The sequence below is a fragment of the Haemorhous mexicanus genome, chromosome 24, assembly GCF_027477595.1.
Source record: "Haemorhous mexicanus isolate bHaeMex1 chromosome 24, bHaeMex1.pri, whole genome shotgun sequence".
Taxonomy (NCBI): Eukaryota; Metazoa; Chordata; class Aves; order Passeriformes; family Fringillidae; genus Haemorhous; species Haemorhous mexicanus.
Window position 1 is genome coordinate 6,677,180 of NC_082364.1, and position 16,344 is coordinate 6,693,523.

The 16,344-nt window shown below is 57.1% G+C and overlaps 2 protein-coding genes across 6 annotated transcripts; both read left to right on the forward strand.

The window, feature by feature from the left end:
- The first annotated feature begins 778 nt into the window (after positions 1–778).
- MPZL3 (myelin protein zero like 3) lies at positions 779–7,349 on the forward strand. Of its 2 annotated transcripts, XM_059867146.1 has the most exons (6): positions 780–932; positions 1,636–1,802; positions 2,194–2,404; positions 3,451–3,616; positions 4,352–4,415; positions 6,385–7,349. In XM_059867146.1, the coding sequence occupies exons 1-6, from the start codon at positions 854–856 to the stop codon at positions 6,409–6,411; spliced, it is 714 nt and encodes a 237-aa protein (XP_059723129.1). In that variant the 5' UTR covers positions 780–853; the 3' UTR covers positions 6,412–7,349. The 2 variants fall into 2 exon arrangements, with proteins under 2 accessions (XP_059723130.1, XP_059723129.1); XM_059867147.1 differs by lacking the exon at positions 4,352–4,415 and having other exon boundaries at positions 779–932.
- A 1,648-nt stretch (positions 7,350–8,997) lies between these two features.
- Positions 8,998–14,731, forward strand: JAML (junction adhesion molecule like). Of its 4 annotated transcripts, XM_059867227.1 has the most exons (9): positions 8,998–9,246; positions 9,357–9,500; positions 11,141–11,189; positions 12,448–12,605; positions 12,974–13,199; positions 13,291–13,402; positions 13,728–13,788; positions 13,979–14,074; positions 14,240–14,731. In XM_059867227.1, the coding sequence occupies exons 3-9, from the start codon at positions 11,147–11,149 to the stop codon at positions 14,399–14,401; spliced, it is 858 nt and encodes a 285-aa protein (XP_059723210.1). In that variant the 5' UTR covers positions 8,998–9,246; positions 9,357–9,500; positions 11,141–11,146; the 3' UTR covers positions 14,402–14,731. The 4 variants fall into 4 exon arrangements, with proteins under 4 accessions (XP_059723210.1, XP_059723211.1, XP_059723209.1 ...); XM_059867228.1 differs by having other exon boundaries at positions 8,998–9,500; XM_059867226.1 differs by lacking the exons at positions 8,998–9,246; positions 9,357–9,500 and having other exon boundaries at positions 10,773–11,189.
- The last annotated feature ends 1,613 nt before the right edge of the window (positions 14,732–16,344 follow it).

Sequence of the window (16,344 nt, forward strand, 5' to 3'; positions counted from 1 at the left end):
ATAATGAAATACTTCAGGGAGACTTTGATTATTGATTTCAGAGGAGCCCAAGCTGGGGTTCTTGGTGGTGTTCCACAAATCCAGCACATCCCACTGGACTTTTACCACCATTCTTTGTGCACAGAATTCAGAGTTAGTAACTCTCCAAGTCCAGCCCCTCTCTTACAATGGGTTATTAATTCCCATACAAGTTATGTCACCCCAGCCAACTTCTGCCCCTGCTCAGGGGCAGGCTCTTCACCTGGCTGGGCTCTTTTTGACCTGCAGGTGTGATTTTTGGTATTATAACCAAGATAGTTCACTCTGGGATATATAAACCTCGGGTGCTTGGCTCAGTTAGCAATGTACACATAGACACACATCAACATCTTGATTTATTACATCCCTAAAACTTGTCAGTTCCAGGGTGGCCTTGGCTGAGGGATGCAGCTGCTCTCTGTTCCCCTGATTAGGTCTCTGGTTTTGCCAATTGATTGTGCTGAAAATCTACAAAGATCTCACAGTGAGGAGCAACCCGACTTCATAATGTAATCCTGACACATTTCTCATCTAGCGGCACCCAAAAAAACCAAAGAGCAGCGAGCGGGCTGGCGGTGACAGGAGCTGCTCAGGGACTTGGGGACAAACACGGTGGCGCCGCCGGACCTCTCCCAGCAGTGCCACCCAGATGTGCCCAGGTGTGCCTAGTGTTCCCTCCCAGGTGTGCCCAGGTGTGCTATGGTGTTCCCAGGTGTGGCCAGGTGTTCCCTCCCAGGTGTACCCAGAGCTACCCAGGCGCCGCGGCCATTTCGGGGCTGCCCCGCCCTCACCTGCGCCAGGTGAGCGCCATGTTCCGGGGCTGAGCCCGGCCGGGATGCGGCGCCCAGGGGCGGCGGGGCCCGGCGGCCGCCTCCTCCTCCTCCTCCTCCCGCGGGGGGCTCTGCTGCTGCTCGGTACCGGGGGGCTCCGGGCTGGGATGGGACGGGACGGACGGGACTGGATGGAGTGGACGGGACGGGAGCGGCGGTGCCCGGGGGGTCCCGCGCTGGAACCGGGCCGGGAGCGCTCGGGATGCGGCTCCGGGGGCAGGGGGAGGCTCGGGAAGGGTGGTCCGGTACTCTGGGGGAGCGGGGAAGCTCGGGAAGAGCCGTCCCGGAGCGGTGGGAGGCTCGGGCAGAGGTCTGCCCGGGGCGGCGGATGTCCCGGGGCGGAGGGAGACTCGGGAACGGCCGGGGTTGAACGGGGCAGAGGCGGCTGCACGCCCTGGAAACGAGAACTGAAAACATTTGGTGCTGTGGGGAGACTTTTGACCCGGTGCGTGTGAAATTCAGGCGCCGTGGCCACAAACGCAGGGCAGAATTGCTTTAAGTCCCTAAAGCTGGTACTTGGTAACTCGTCAGAGACCCCGCTGATTCCATTTCTCAGCTCCTTGTCCCCAGATCTGAACACCCCTGGTGGTGCTGCCCCGGTGCCTCATTTGGAGCCGGTTCCTGTCCCACGGAGAATGGGGCAGGGAAGTTTTCTGCTTTCCTGCAAATTTCAGTGCTTAATCCCTGGATTCTGGCTGACCTGAACACAAGTCGGTGTTTTTGGGACAATTTAGCACCTCGCAGGTAGCAAGAAATGAATCCCTGCCTTTTGTGCCCATTCCATCAGGTGTCTGCAATGCTCTTTCCCTGGAAATTAAAGTCAGTCCTAAAGTCCGAGCTTTTGTGGGTGAGCAAGCGCTGCTGAAATGCTCCTTCAGATCCAGCTCCCCCATCACAGAGAGCCTGCTGGTGGACTGGACCTACCGGCCCCTCACTGGGGGCCAGATGGAGACAGTAGGTGGAACAGGCCAAAATCAGAATTTTCTGTTTGTTTTGCTGGGCTGCTGCCTCACTTTGTGGTTTGGGACTCTCGCTGTTGCCTTCTTCCCCCTGTAAAACCCCTTTGGTGTTCTCTGGGGGAAAAAAAATATTCCAGGTAAATACAAAATGGCATAATAGTGATAAAGTAGATAAATTTAGGGGGCTGTCACAAGTGCTGCATTGTGCACTGCACAGAATGACTGTAAAGACTCAGTTGGTGCCTTTATTTCTCTTATATAGGGAATATTCTTCCTGACTTCTATTTGTGACATTATTCCTCTATTTTTGCAATGCAAAAGCAGTTTGTTCTGCTTTCTTGGACGAGTGTTTTATTTCCTCAGTCACTGCCTTTCCCTCCCTGCAGGTTTTTCACTATCAGTCTGTCCCACACCCCACACCAGCGGGGAGGTTCAAGGACAGGATAGTCTGGGTTGGGAACGTTGCTAACGGTGATGCCTCCATCGCCATCCAGAGCCCAGTGCTCAGTGACAACGGGACATTCTTCTGCAGCGTGAAGAACCCTCCAGATGTCTATCACAACATTCCCCAGACCGTGCTGCTGGTTACAGAGCGGGGTAAGGCTCCCTGCCCTGGGCTTGGCCTCACCCCTGTGACAAGAGCTGCTTTGTGGGATCCTGGAATTCCCAGCATGGCGTGGGAAACGCTCCCTGGACTTCCACGCTGGAGTTTCAGCAGGGGCTGCCTCAGCCCTGCTCTCTGAGCTCAGTACTTTGAGAGCTGCTGAACTGATTTGGGGCAGGAAGGGACGGGGGGAGCCGTGGTGACAGCAGAAATCAAAAGTGTCCCTTTGTTCAGAAGTTTCAGCCTCCGCAAATTGCGGCAGAACAAGTTAAACATTGAGGAAACGCTGGCCTAAAAATAATCCCCACATCACAAGCGCTGATTGTCAGCACCAATTTCCTCATCTGCCCTGCGTGCCAGCCCTGCCCCAAATTCCCAGCTCAGCATGCTGATAGAACTGTGTCGTGCCTTCCTCTGCAGCTCCCTCCACCTGAGCCTGGGCTGGGCTTGGGGACAGGAGCCCCACGGGTCTGGGGACAGGAGCCCCGTGGGTTTGGGGACCACGGGTCTGGGGACAGGAGCCCCATGGGCTTGGGGACAGGAGCCCCACGGGTCTGGGGACAGGAGCCCCATGGGTTTGGGGACCACAGGTCTGGGGACAGGAGCCCCACGGGTCTGGGGACAGGAGCCCCGTGGGTTTGGGGGCAGGAGCCCCACAGTTTTGGGGCAGGAGCCCCGTGGGTCTGGGGGCAGGAGCCCCGTGGGTCTGGGGTCAGGAGCCTCAGAGATTTGGGGTCAGGAGCCCCGTGGGTCTGGGGACAGGAGCCCTGCGAGTTTGGGGTCAGGAGCCTCACAGATTTGGGGTCAGGAGCCCCACGGGTTTGGGGACCACAGGTTTGGGGTCAGGAGCCCCACGGGTGTGTAGACAGGAGACCCACAGGTTTGGGGACCACAGGTGTGGGGACAGGAGCCCTGCAGATGTGGGACAGGCTGTTTCCAGCCTGCCAGCCCTGTGTCTCACATGGAAGGGCCACCAAGCTGTGCCCTGGCTGGAGTTTGTCCCACAGGCTCAGCCAAGCCGTGCCTCGCTGTGTTTCAGGCCTGGAATTCCAGCTGAGCTCAGCAGCTCTGCTCTCCATCCTGGTGTTCCTCCCGTCTGCCCTCGTGGTGGTTCTGCTGCTGGTGAGGATGGGGAGGAAATTCCGGGTGCTGAAGGAGAAAGGAAAATGTGGCTACAAGAAATCTTCCATTGAAGTGTCTGATGAGTAAGTGCTGGCTGCAAGCTGGAGCCTGTATTTCCACTTTGGGGTGTTGGCTCAGGCACGAGGGATGATTTCCCCACTGTCCTTCAGCACAAACCAGTGCAGCTCAGTCACTGGGCTCTGCTGCTCACCCACAGGCAGAAAGCCTTGGGAAATCCCCGAGCTGGAGCACAGACCAAGTGCTGCACACCCCCTTTTGTGCTGCCATTCGTGTGAGGAGTGCCATGGAGCTGAGGCACTTTGGGCTCAGACATATTTCACTTCTGTAATGAGGTTTATTGGAGCCTGACTCATCAGGGTGCTTTGCATGTGTGAGCTTTGTGTGCTGCATTTTGAGGTGAAGTCCCCATAACAGCAAAAAAAAGCAAATAATGCTCCCTGTGGTGGGCTGAGCAGGATGCCAGGTGCTGAATGAGCCTTGGAGACCGAACTCCTTTCTGCTCAACTCCTTCAAAATTATTTTTTTACTGCAGTCCTTTAGTGTTTTGATTGGGGGGGTATAAGATTTGCCAGTCAAAAAGCAACTTTTGTTTTCATTTTTGAGGCACTGAAGTGCCACCTTCAAAATGAGGCATCTGGCAGCTTGCAGTCCTTTTGGCTTTGCTGTGCTGGCTTGAAGGCTTTTCCTCACCGTGAAAAACCTTCAGTTCCACGTGGTACCACCAGAATTCACAGTCCAGGGGAGGCCCTGGGCTGTCTGGGGGGAAAGTCCAGCCTGATGCTGTGCTTTTCCTGCAGGCCTGAGCACTCAGACACAGCTGGCTGCGGGGGGAAGCTCAAGGAGTGGTGCCTGAACTGCGTGGTAAGTGAAAGTCGCTGTTTTCACAGCGGTTTTGCCAACTTGGGTGCTCCAAGGAGGTGCTGAGAGCAGCAGGTAGAGTGTCCCAGCACCTCTGGGTGTCCCAGGCTGTCCCAAAGGCTCCTCGGAGCTTCCCAGCTCAGGGAGTGAGAGCTGCTGGTTGTGCTGCTGGGGAAGCTGAGCTGGGTTCCATCAAACTGATTTTTCTGGACTTGATAGAATCAAAGCTGTGGTTTGGAGATGACAAATCAGGGCTGAAGTGCCAGCTGCTGTGGGGGTTCTTTGGGGGCTCTGCACCAGCAGTTTGGGGTTGGCAGTGCTGTGCTGGGGGAGGCAGGCAGTGACCCCTCAGCCCGCTGGGTTTCTGCAGGGCTGCTGGAGATCTTCCTCCTTTTACCTCATTTTCACTCCAGCAAAACATTGCCAAACCCTCGCGGTTTGTTTGTTTGTTTCTGCTTTTTGTTCGTCGTGCTCTCTCAAGCGGCGGCTCCCTTCTAATTCTGCGGCAGCAGCTCCTGCTAATCAGGAGCCTGTGCTCCCGCCCCGGAGTGGTTTTGCCACCTGCTGCCCTTGTTCTGTGTGAGTCCTGCTGGCTGGAATGGCAGCCACATTCCAGAGTAATGCCCGATTCGAGAGGGCTTTCATTCTTTCTGTGTCCTGCAGAGCACATTTCCCTCTGGGGCACCTGTGCCTCTCCTGCACACGCTCAGGATGCGAGTTAGGCAGGGTTTAAATATGTGTTGTTTGATCCACTCTCCTAATGCCAGTGATTTTAAAGGCCCTAAATGCCCAAGCCTTCAGACAGGCGTGTGCTGAGGGTTTCTATTAGACCCAGGATGAAAAACAGGCAATTATGTAAGTTGTACATAAAATATTTACAGTTCTGCATTAGACACGGCAGGCAGGGAGCTGCGGCGGTGGGAACGAGGGTTTGGAGAGGCGGGGGAAGCAGGAAACGCCTTCTGCCAGAGGCTGGGCTGCCCTGGGAGGCGGGAGGGCTGTTCCCGGTGATGTTCTGCAGTCAGGGAGGTGCCAGGAGCAGAGATGGGGAAGGATGGAGCCCCGGCTCGGTGAGGAAATGCTGTCAGGACATGTGAGATCTTGGAAGTTGAAAACTGTGCTCTCATCCCTTGGGAGGAGTCCAACTGGAATGATAAAATCCTGCTGCTTTTATGGCAGAGCTTTGCCAGGCCTGACCCTTTGCTGTCTGATGCTGAAATATTTATCTGATCAGGCCTCTGAGAATGCTGCCCTCCCACTTTGACAATTCTGCGTGTTTGAGGTTTCTCTAATGTGCTTTTTCATGCTTCCTCTGTGACCAAGCAATTAAAATTGCAAAGCCAATGGAAAATCTCTTTAGACTGCACTGTCTGGGTGTCAGTGAGATTGGCCTTGCAGAGCTGAGGTGTTTGGTGAGCTCCCAGCTCAGAGCTGCAGAGCTGCCTGTGGGGACATCATCAAATCCTGCTGTGGTTGCAGCAACCAGGGGCTCCTAAAAGTGGCTGAAAACCAATAATTGGTGCTGCTCAGGGCTGTCTCTGCAGGGCTGTGCTGCATATTTATATTTATTTTTATTTATATTTATATTTATATTTATATTTATATTTATATTTATATTTATATTTATGCTTATACTTATATTTATATTTATGCTTATACTTATATTTATATTTATGCTTATACTTATACTTATATTTATGCTTATACTTATACTTATATTTATACTTACTTATATTTATACTTATATTTATACTTATCTATATTTATATTTCTAAATATTTAGATTTAGATTTCGATTTTGATTTCTAGCAGTGGTTTTGCAAGTCCTCTGGCCTGCTGAAGCACAGCAGGATTTTTGGGAAGCATTTAGGCTCTTGCCAGAAGCCCAGCCAGGCTCAGCCTTTGGCTGAACTCGTGGCTTGGTTCATTTCTTCACACATAACCTCAGTTTCCCTCCTTGTTCCCCATTCAGGACACGGATGAGGAAGATCCCTACTGACTGAAGCTGTGGAAAAAGACCAGAATTACAGCCCTGAAAATCATGGTTAGACCCTTCCAGAGGCTGCTGGGTAACCAGAGCAGATTGAAGGACGTGCTCTGCTCTCAGTGGATTGGAAGAATAATGCTGATGGGACAATTCTCTTCTATTTAAACACAAAAGAATGATTTTCTAAAAATCCTTCTCATTTACTGGGGAAAAGAAAACCTCTTGCCCTCAGATCTGTGGGGCCCAGAGAAGCCTCAGTGCCTGCAGTGCCAATGAGCCTTGGTTTTCCTGCAAGGTGCTTTGGTTCGTTGGTTTGATTTTTGGTGACATCCCTCTTTTCCTGAGCCCTGGAAATCCAACTTTTGAAGAAAAGGCTGCTCTGGGCACTGCCAAGGTTTATTCTCAGGTGTTTTGGAACGTACAGACTCACACCAGTTTGATGAAGTGATATCTGGCATCCTCTGTGCTGGAGTGAAGAGAACCTACTGCTTTTGAAGTATTTTTTATTCAGCTGCACCACTGGGTACTGCTCCTTCTGCTTGTAGAAGCGAAGCACAATTCATAAAAAACCAATTTTTTTTTTTCTTTTTTGAAATCAGAAATGCCAATGGGGACTCTGTTTCTGGGGACACACAACCCCATCTACCTCAGCCATGGACTCAAGCACTGCCAAAGGAATGTTCTGTTTGCAGTAGTTGTTTTCTTCCTCCCTCCTAGGACCTGTTTTAGGGAAATGGTTAATTGTGAAGCATTACTTCCCCTCGGTGAAGGGCATTTCCTCTTTCACCAGCCTTACCCACCAATGAACAGCAGACAGCAGTGGAATTCATTCACTCAATCCCTAAAAAGCTGCTTTCTTTCTGTATCTGTCCAATATTCTCCTTTTACAGGCGTGCTCCAGGTTTACTGCTGATTTTGCTGTGCAATTACCAATAAATTGCATTATTCCATTCTGGGCTGTGGGTCTGTTTATTTGGCTAAATAGAGCTGAACTCATAAAACTGCCATCCTGAGGTGTAAAAATTGGCATTTGATGATGGGTAAAGGTTTTTAGGGAGCAGATTTAACCCTAAAGAGGACAAGTACCAGACCCCCTTCAGCTTCAGCATCTCTGTGGCTGCAGCTTTCAGGTGTGGTGAGGCTCTCCCTGAGAAGTAGGTCAGCTCTAGATCTCTGCCTCCAGATAAAAACATTTTCCCCTCTCTACTATAAAGCAATATTTCAAGTGTTTGTGCTCCCTGGTGACACAACATCTCAGTCAGCCAAAACCTTCCTGGGAAAGGCTGCTGGGATCCCAGAGCCCTGGGGAAGTGGCTTTGCTGTTCCCTTCTCAGCACTCACGACTTCCCCTGGGGAACCAAAGCTCTTTTTTGCTGCAAAATGCTGCATTTCAGCTGTGCCTCCTTGGCCAGGACTGTGCTGATCCTGGGCCAATGTTCCTGCTGCAAAACTGAGCTGCCACCCTGGAGCTGTGGATGGTGCTGAGCTTTCCCTTCCTCTGCCCCATATGGGAATTTCTTGGTGTGGTGGTGCAGACAAGTGGAGATATTATAAAAGAAAGGCCTTAGAAAATCAAGCCTAAATTACCAGCTAAATTACCTAAAATCAGGCTAAATTACCAGCTGGCCTGGGACTCCTCAGTGCAGCTAGCTGGTAAATTTTAGAAGTTAACAAAAAAAATCTATTCCAGTAAGGAAAACAGGCTGCACTTGTAATAACAAGAAATTTGTCCTATGGGAATCAGTGAACAAAATGTGTAAACAATCCAAGAATAGGGAGATTTGATGGAAAGGTAAAATGCCACTTACTAACCAATGAGAGCAGCAAGGAAACTGCTGGGCAAGTGGAGCTGAGCACAGGGTCTGTGAGAAATAACTTCTGTGAGTAAAGGAGGAGCTTTTCTGCATGAAAAACAGAGTGCTGTCTGCTTTACTGCAACAGTGTGCCAGGGAAGGCACTGACACTGGGATGGGGAGAGGGGACACTGGGATGGGGAGAGGGGATACTGGGATGGGGAGAGGGGACACTGGGATGGGGAGAGGGGACACTGGGATGGGGAGAGGGGACACTGGGATGGGGAGCAGTGGGACACTGGGATGGGGAGAGGGGATACTGGGATGGGGAGAGGGGACACTGGGATGGGGGGAGGGGACACTGGGATGGGGAGCAGTGGGACACTGGGATGGGGAGAGGGGATACTGGGATGGGGAGCAGTGGGATACTGGGATGGGGAGAGGGGACACTGGGATGGGGAGCAGTGGGATACTGGGATGGGGAAAGGGGACACTGGAATGGGGAGCAGTGGGATACTGGGATGGGGAGAGGGGATACTGGGATGGGGAGCAGTGGGATACTGGGATGGGGAGAGGGGATACTGGGATGGGGAGAGGGGACACTGGGATGGGGAGAGGGGATGCTGGAATGGGGAGAGGGGATGCTGGAATGGAGAACAGGGATGCTGGAATGGGGAACAGGAGCTGCTCTGGTGTTTCAAGGAAAGAGGAAGGGTGAGAATTCTCTTTCAAAGTGGCCAGGGGGGTTGTAGCAGAAGCAAACCAGTGCCTGGTGTGTGTTTCAGAAGGAGGCAGCTGCCCGAGCTGTGCCAGGCAGGTTCAGGGCCCTGGCAGCCCCAGGAGGAAGGCACAGCCACGTCACCCAGTGCTGCTGCTGCTGCCTCACTGGGACAGGATCAGTGCAGCAGGGACAGTTCTCTGGGCAGCTCTGGTCCCCAAAACAACACAGGAGGGAGCACAGGGGGTGTGCCAGGAGCCTCTGTGTGCTGGACTGGTCATTGGGACTGGTCAGGCCGGTCCCTCACCTCGGCCTGAGCCCCAGCTCTCCTGTCAGGTGCCTCCTGGAGCTGCCCCATCGCCCCTCTCAGGCAGATGCATCTGCAGTTGGTTTCCCCTCTCTGTTGCACATCCTGATTTCATGTTCTGCTTTCTGTTGTGTAAAAGTGACCATCAGACCCAACCAGCCAAGAAAGACCTTGCATGTGCAACCTCGATGATTTAGCAACTGATTCAGATACTCCAGGTTCAGACACTGAATCAGCAGCTGAAGAACGTGCAAGACAAGCTGACCTTTCCAGGCCACTCTAGGTGAGTAATTTTTGCTGTAATATTTATTTCTGGATGGGTTTTTTTCGTTTGTTTTTCCCGAGAAGAGAACCAGGGGAGCAGAAGTGCTGTTGGCTCAGTTGCCATGAGCAAAGGCAGGGGGAGTGAAGGCCATGTGGTGGCTGTGCCCCTTTCCCCCAGTCTGTTTGGGAGAGGCAGTTTGGATGTGTCAGCACTGGCACCCACGGAGCAGCCTGGTGAGTGGGTGCTGGCTCCAGCTGGTGCCTCCCAGCACCCTCTCTCTGCTGTGTGTCACAGGGGAGACCCTGCAAAAATGTGTTCCCAGCCAGGACCAGAAATCCTCCCTGAAACCAGGGCAATGAACCCAGCAAGGACCTGGTGGCAAACACAGCCCCGAGCCCCTGGAGCTTTGGGGGGTTCTGGGTACAGAAATCTCAGTTTTCTGCAGTCAGACAGGACTGGGGTTGAGCTGGCTGCCAAAGGGGGGTGGTCCTGGGAGGTGCAGCTCTGCAGGTTTGGGCACCGTGTCTGTGCCTGCTGCCCTGAGCTGTGCTGAGGGCCTGGGGCTGAGCAGGAGCTGTGTTTGTAGGTCGGCTGTGCAGCCAAGTGTGTCACGGCAGAGCTGCACAGAGCACAGCAAACCACGCAAAAACCAGCCCCAGAGGGGTCCTGTGTTTGGAGAGGCAGATGGCAGAGAATTCCAGAAGGCTTGCTGCCACTTCTCAGGAGTTTTTGTTTGTGAAAGGGGCAGGGTGGTGAAGGTACAAAGCTGTAGTGATTTTCTCAGCCTAGAACTGATCCAAGGGTCCCCAGCAGCTGATTCTGGGTCTGGAATCCCTGCCTGAGGCTGCCCTGGAGAGCCTCTCCCTTGCACAGTGGAGCAAAATGAGAGAAGCCACCAAAATGCCAGAGATGATTCAGCTCTTGTCTTTTTAGTTCCATTTCATTTCTGCAGTATTGGAAAATACCTGCTGGTAATGGCAGCCTCAACTGCAGCTTCACGTGAGGGCTCTCGGGCAGGAGAGCTGCTCTCAGGAACCACTCACCCCCAAAGGAAGGGCCCCAGGTGGGACTGGAGCAGGGGCAGGGCAGCAGGGGGCTGACCCCTGCCTCCCTTGGGACACTGCCTGGCACCTTCTGGGGGTGGCAGCCAGTCCTTCCCTGGGCTGCAGGATAAATCTACAGAAAGGAGAAGTCAGCTTTGTCCTGAGATGTGGAGCAGGTGGAGCTGAAGGCAGAGATGAGATGTGGCACTGCTCCAGCAGAGCCTCTCACGGCGTGCAGCACGCAGGGGCAAGGGTTAGATCTGGAGCAGGAGGTCTTGGTTTAGGACCCAACTTCTCTGACGAGCAGAGTCAACACCTGTGAACATCTCAGCTCAGATGTCAGAGGCTCGACCCCCAAACCACCGGAAAGAATCGTGACAGGAGAAAAGATGAGGGGGCTGAGCCCTCTCCCCACGCTTGCTCCTCCTTTCCAGGCTCAGTGTGGTCTCACAAACCAGAGCCCTGCCTCTGCCCTCTGTGCTGTGCTGATTTCCAGCCTCCCAGCCTCAGAGGCTGCACACCAGAGTCTTCCTCTGACCTTGAGCTGGCTGCCAGTCCTTGGTGTCATGCCCCAGGGGACCCTGGAGCATGTGTCACCTGTGCTGTTCTTTTCAGAGGGAGATGAAGGTGTTGCTGAGCCTGGCCCTGCTGCTGACATGGCTGGGTAAGCTCTAAGTTTTATTCCCCTCTGCTTTCCCCTCTGCCTTTGCTCTCCGACCCATCAGTGTCGCTCTTCCTGTGGTGGGAGCCCCGTGGAGCTGCTCCTCTCCTGGGTGCCAGTCCCTCTCTGGCCCTGCATCTGCCCCTCCTGCCGACCTCCCCTGTAAACAGGCTGCAAACTGCGCTGCCATCCCCGGATCTGCCCTCCACTGAGGCTCCAAGGCTTTGAAAGAAGCAGAACTGCTTCACCAACTCTAAATACAGGGGGAGGTTTCCAAGGTATTGATTTTGGCTCTGCTCGAGGCAGGCAGCTCCCTTGGTCTTCTCCGCTGGCAAATATTTGTCATTTTCAGCTCCTCAGCTGGTCAAGACCAACAGAACTTGTTTGGGAAGCTGCAGCACTTTGCATTCATTATTTACAGGCTTTCAGACAGACACTTGGTGCTTGGCCAGGGCCCAGCCCTCGGCGGTTGTGGACAGGCTGGGTGCAGTGGCTCAGCCACGAGGACGAGCCTACCTGTCTGAGCAGCTCCCCTGGGCTGAATCAGCTCTCAGCAAACAGCAGCAGAGCCTCAGCCTCCCCTTGCAGGGCCACTGCAGGCTGGGGCAGGAGGGGTTGACGAGCTCCAGTGACGTTTTCTGCCCCACACGTTTCACAGAATCTTTTGGCTCAGAGGAGACCTTTAATCCCCTTCCTGCTGCCGCTCTGCAGCCGCAGCTGCCTCGTGCGGGCTGTCAGCTCTGTGCTCTTTGATGTTCCCCTGCTTTGCTTTTTTCCCACTGTCCAGTCGCTCTAGAAACCCCAAGCTGTGGTTACGTGGCCAGACAAGCACAAGCCCAGGTCTGGAGCCTGTGAGCAAAGGGGAAGGAAGCCAAATGGGCAGTGAGGGAGGAACTGAAATTCGTGTGAAGCGCTGGAATCGCCCCTGGCCTGGTAGAGATGAGAGCAGCACAGGTTCTCCCAGGCAGTGAGTCACAGGCACAGCCCTGCAGGAGCTGCAGGCTTTGGCTCCGAGGCGAGGAGGGCAGGGGCTGTGCTCCCAGCTCCCCTTCGGCTGCATCAGCGGCAGCAGCCCGTGGTGTGGCGGCGGGAGGATGCGCTGCCCCACATCCCAGGAGCAGGGCTCAGGCACGGGCTGGGCCTCTGGGCTGCTCAGGGCCGCGAGCCCCAGGCTTCCCTGCGGAGGAGACAGCGATGGGGACAGGCAGGCTGCAGCTGGCCCTCCTCTCTGGGCTCATGCTGCTGTCCTTGTCCCCGGCAGGGCCATGCACGGGGGCTGCCGAGGCGTTCACGGAGCCTCAGCTCCGAGCTAGGGCTGGCGACTCCGTGCTGCTGCAGTGCCTCTTCCTGGACCCCGACAGCAAGGGGTGGACCCTGCACAAAGTGGACTGGCTGCACAAGGCAGGAGCTGGCACGCAGGTGGGTCGGGACAGGGCTGGCAGGACAGGGGACACGGGGGTGGTGACAGGGGAGGGAGGGTGAGGCAGCCCTGGGGAGGCTGTGGGGATGCAGCCGTGAGGATTCAGCCATGGGGAAGCAGCCCTGGACAGGCTGTGGGGAAGCCCATCATCCTGCCACCAGGCCATGAGGAGAGGAAGTTTCCATGAGAGGAAGAAGGGTCCCCGGTGGGGGCAGTTCCCACAGCAGAGGGGGAGCAGCATCCTGGGGCTTTCCCTGGGAGCGCCGGGCTCTGTGCGAGCAGAACAGCCCAGGGGACAGGGAGAAAGTGTGAACTGAGAGCTCTTGAGGAGGGACGGGCACCTGACATCCTGCACCTGCCCTGGCAGGAGGAGATGGTGTTTTTTTACTACAGCAACCACGGCGTCCCCGCGGGCCGCTTCAAGAACCGGGTGCAGTGGCGGGGGAACATCTCCCGCTGGGACGGCTCCATCCTGCTGCGGGACCTGAGTCTCAACGACAGCGGCACCTACGAGTGCGAGCTGCGGCTGCTGGAGACCAGCAGCGTCTTCAGGAGCCGCACGGTGCTGCTCGTCAGCCCCGCGGTGCCCAGAGGTGCGCGATGCTCCCCGCCCGCCGCCTCCCGGGGCTGCCCCCGCTCGGGGGGTCCCCGCGGTGCCACCCCCGCCTCGGTGTCTCCCCGCAGGTGCCGAGGATGCGGCGCCCCCGAGAGACTCCGGGTTCTGGCCGGCCGTGGTGGGCTGTGGCTGCGTGGCCGTGGTGGTGGCGTTCCTGGCCGGGCTCTGCGTGAGGAAGAGGTAAAACCGCTGCTCTGGGTTTAGGGGGTGAGAAGGCAGCTCCCTGCAGCCCTCCCGCGCTGCTCTCCCTGGCCGGGCTTCGCCCTGGTGCTCGCAGGTGCGAGGGTTCAGCTGCCCAGGTGTGGGGTGCCAGCCTCCTGCTGCCATCTAGTGTCACCGTGTGCGTCCCCTCGGCTCCCAAACCTCCTGGGCTGTGCCAGCAGCACGGATAGCCTGGCCAGAGCGTGTGAGGAGGGATGTCAGTGTCCCGGGAGAGGGAGGGAGGGACGGGAGGAGCGGGTGATGCTTCTGGCCGGAGGTGACACTGCTGCTGCCTTCCCTCGAGGTTTGCAACCGTCACGGCCCTGGAGAGGATGGGGAAGAGCAGCAGCAAGGGCAAAGCAGAGGTGAGTGAGGCTGGGGGGGTCACAGGGGCTCGGTGTGTGGGCTCGGGGCTGGGGAGGCCAGGGAGGGGCTCCCACCCTGCCCGGGCACCAGGGGCCCTTTGCTGGCCAGCTCCAGCCGTGGCTGGGCTCAGGCAGCCCCTGTGTGTGGGGGGGCTGCTCAGTCCTGAACAGCCTGATCTGCCCCTCGCAGGAAGCAATTTACTCCTCAATCCCTGGAGCCGAGGTGCCCAAGGCTGAGCAGGAAGCAAAGAAGAAGAGGAGAGCTGAGGACACATACATAACCATGGTGAGGAGCTCAGCAGGCGTGGTGGGACCCCCACACCACTGCCCCCCTTGCCAGGGCCATGGCACCCAGGGCCTCACTCCCTGTGCCATACCCCAGCATCCCATGGCCCCAAACCCACCCTGGTACCCGTGGTGAGGCTCACACCTTGTCCCTTGCTCCCTGCAGCACCCATCTCACTGCCGGGACAACGGCGTCTACGTGGAGCTGGCCAAGAGGGCCATCCCGTCAGAGTGGATGGCAGAGGGGACCCAGGGGCATGGACAGAGCCAGGAGCCCCTCAGCAGGCCAGAGGAGGCACCTCCCCATCCCACAGAGCGGCAGAAGTAGCTGTGCTGGGGGTGGCAGCCCCTTCCCAGGTGTGTCCGAGATACCTTTGTCCCTCTGAGGACTGAGAACTGGTGACACGTCGCTGTGTGCCCCATGCCAGGGCAGTGCTGGGGCACAGCCCACCCCAGCTGTCTGCAGGGGACCAGGGGACACCTGTCCCTGCAGCTCTTGCCCCCTGGACTCGAGAGAGTGGGCACAGCCTCACGCTCCAGCTCTGATCCTGGCCCAGGATGAGGATCCCCAAGGGGGGAGATGCAGCAGGAGCTGTCACAGTATTTTTCTGCAGATAATAAAACTCAGGGAATCTTCCCTGATGCTGTCTTCGTTTTACCTCCAGCCTAAGCATGTGATGTCCAAGTGTGCCAAAATCTGCCTGGCCCAGGGCCTGGCAGCCCCTGAACCCATGTGCAGCCTGGCACGGGGCACCCGCCAGCCCCGCTGGCTCCTGGGGGAGCAAAGCCAAACGGGGCAGAAAAGGGGTCCGTGGCAGCAGGATGGGGACTGAGGGGAGCAGGACAGAGCCCGCGGGCAGTGGGGTACCCCCGCGTGTCCCCTGGCCACGGGCGAGCAGCCGGTGATGGGCAGCGCTGGCCGGGGGGAGCCCGGCCGCCCCTCCCGGGGCCCCGGGGCAGCGCCTGGGCGGGCGCTGGCGCTGCTCCCGCTCTATCTCTGGGTGCTGGGCGCTATCTCTGGTGCCGGGCGCTATCTATAGATGTTTGACACCTCCAGGTGCGGAGGGAGCCGGGACCCTCCACCTCCCACCGCTGCCGGCTCACTGCAGCGCCGCGCTGCGCTCCTTGGTTCTCGTTGACACCCGGCTCTCTTTTCCTGCAGGCGGCCTCGGGACGGGATTTGGGAGCGACCAGCCCCGGAGCTGGGTCTGGGGGGTCGGGGGATGGCACAGCGCCCTTGTAGGGTCGTGTCAGCAGTAGCAGCAGAGCACAGCTGGCTTTGCCTGCCCAGGACGGGTGGCAAAGTGCTGTGTGTGCAGTGTCTGCTGAGCAGAGCTGCTGGGACGCTGCTGTGCCTCCCCTCCTGGCTGTCCTGCTTCCCCTCCTGGGTGTGGTCAGGCAGCAAAGCCCCTCTGCATCCCTCCCCTCTGCATCCCTCCCCTCTCCATCCCTCCCCTCTGCATCCCTCCCCTCTGCATCCCTCCCCTCTGCATCCCTCCTGCCTCCCCGGCCCTGCTGCACAGGCACTGCGGCGTGCCCTGGCTCTGGGGCATCCCTCCCCTCTGTCCCCAGGGATGCTGTCCCAGCACCCCCGTGTCCCGGGGCCCGAGCAGCGCTGTCACTGCCCCTCCGGGCTGCAGGAGGTCACTCCTTGTCTTCCTGCCCCCATCCCTGCAGCTGGAGCCCAGGTGTGGGCGCAGGGCCCCAAGGCTCCCTTGGAGGTGCAAAGGGGACCAAAGAGTTTCTGCTGCCCTGTTGCTGCTGGGCAGAGCCTCCCTGTCCCGGGGCTGGGAGAGCAGAGCTGTTATCCTGGGAGAAGCTGCTGCTGGAGAAGGGGAAGGAGCCCCAGCAGTTTGGCAGCCCTGGGAAGTGATGGAGCTGTCCAGGAGCAGGCAGGTGAGCAGGAGCACCTCTACCTGCCGCAGCCCACCTGGGGCATCCTGGCTGGGCTGCTCGGGCCCCTCTGCTGCTGCCAGCCCGGAGCAGCCCCTCTGCTCTCTGCCTGCCTCCAGGAGGGCAGTTCCGACCCTCCTGGGCCCCGCTGGGCTCTCCAGAACAGGAACTGCTGCCGTGGGTGGTGTGAGCATGGCTGGCCGCCAGCCTCCAGCGGGGCACAGGGGATACACCTGCGTGTCCCCACCGCCCCCGGGGGCTCAGGAACCCACCGTGTGCCACAGCCCTTGCACAGAGCACGGAGCCGGCAGTGCCAGGAGCTGTCGCCTGCAGTTCAGGGGAAAATTTTTCCGCCCTCCCACTCCGGCGGCTGCAATC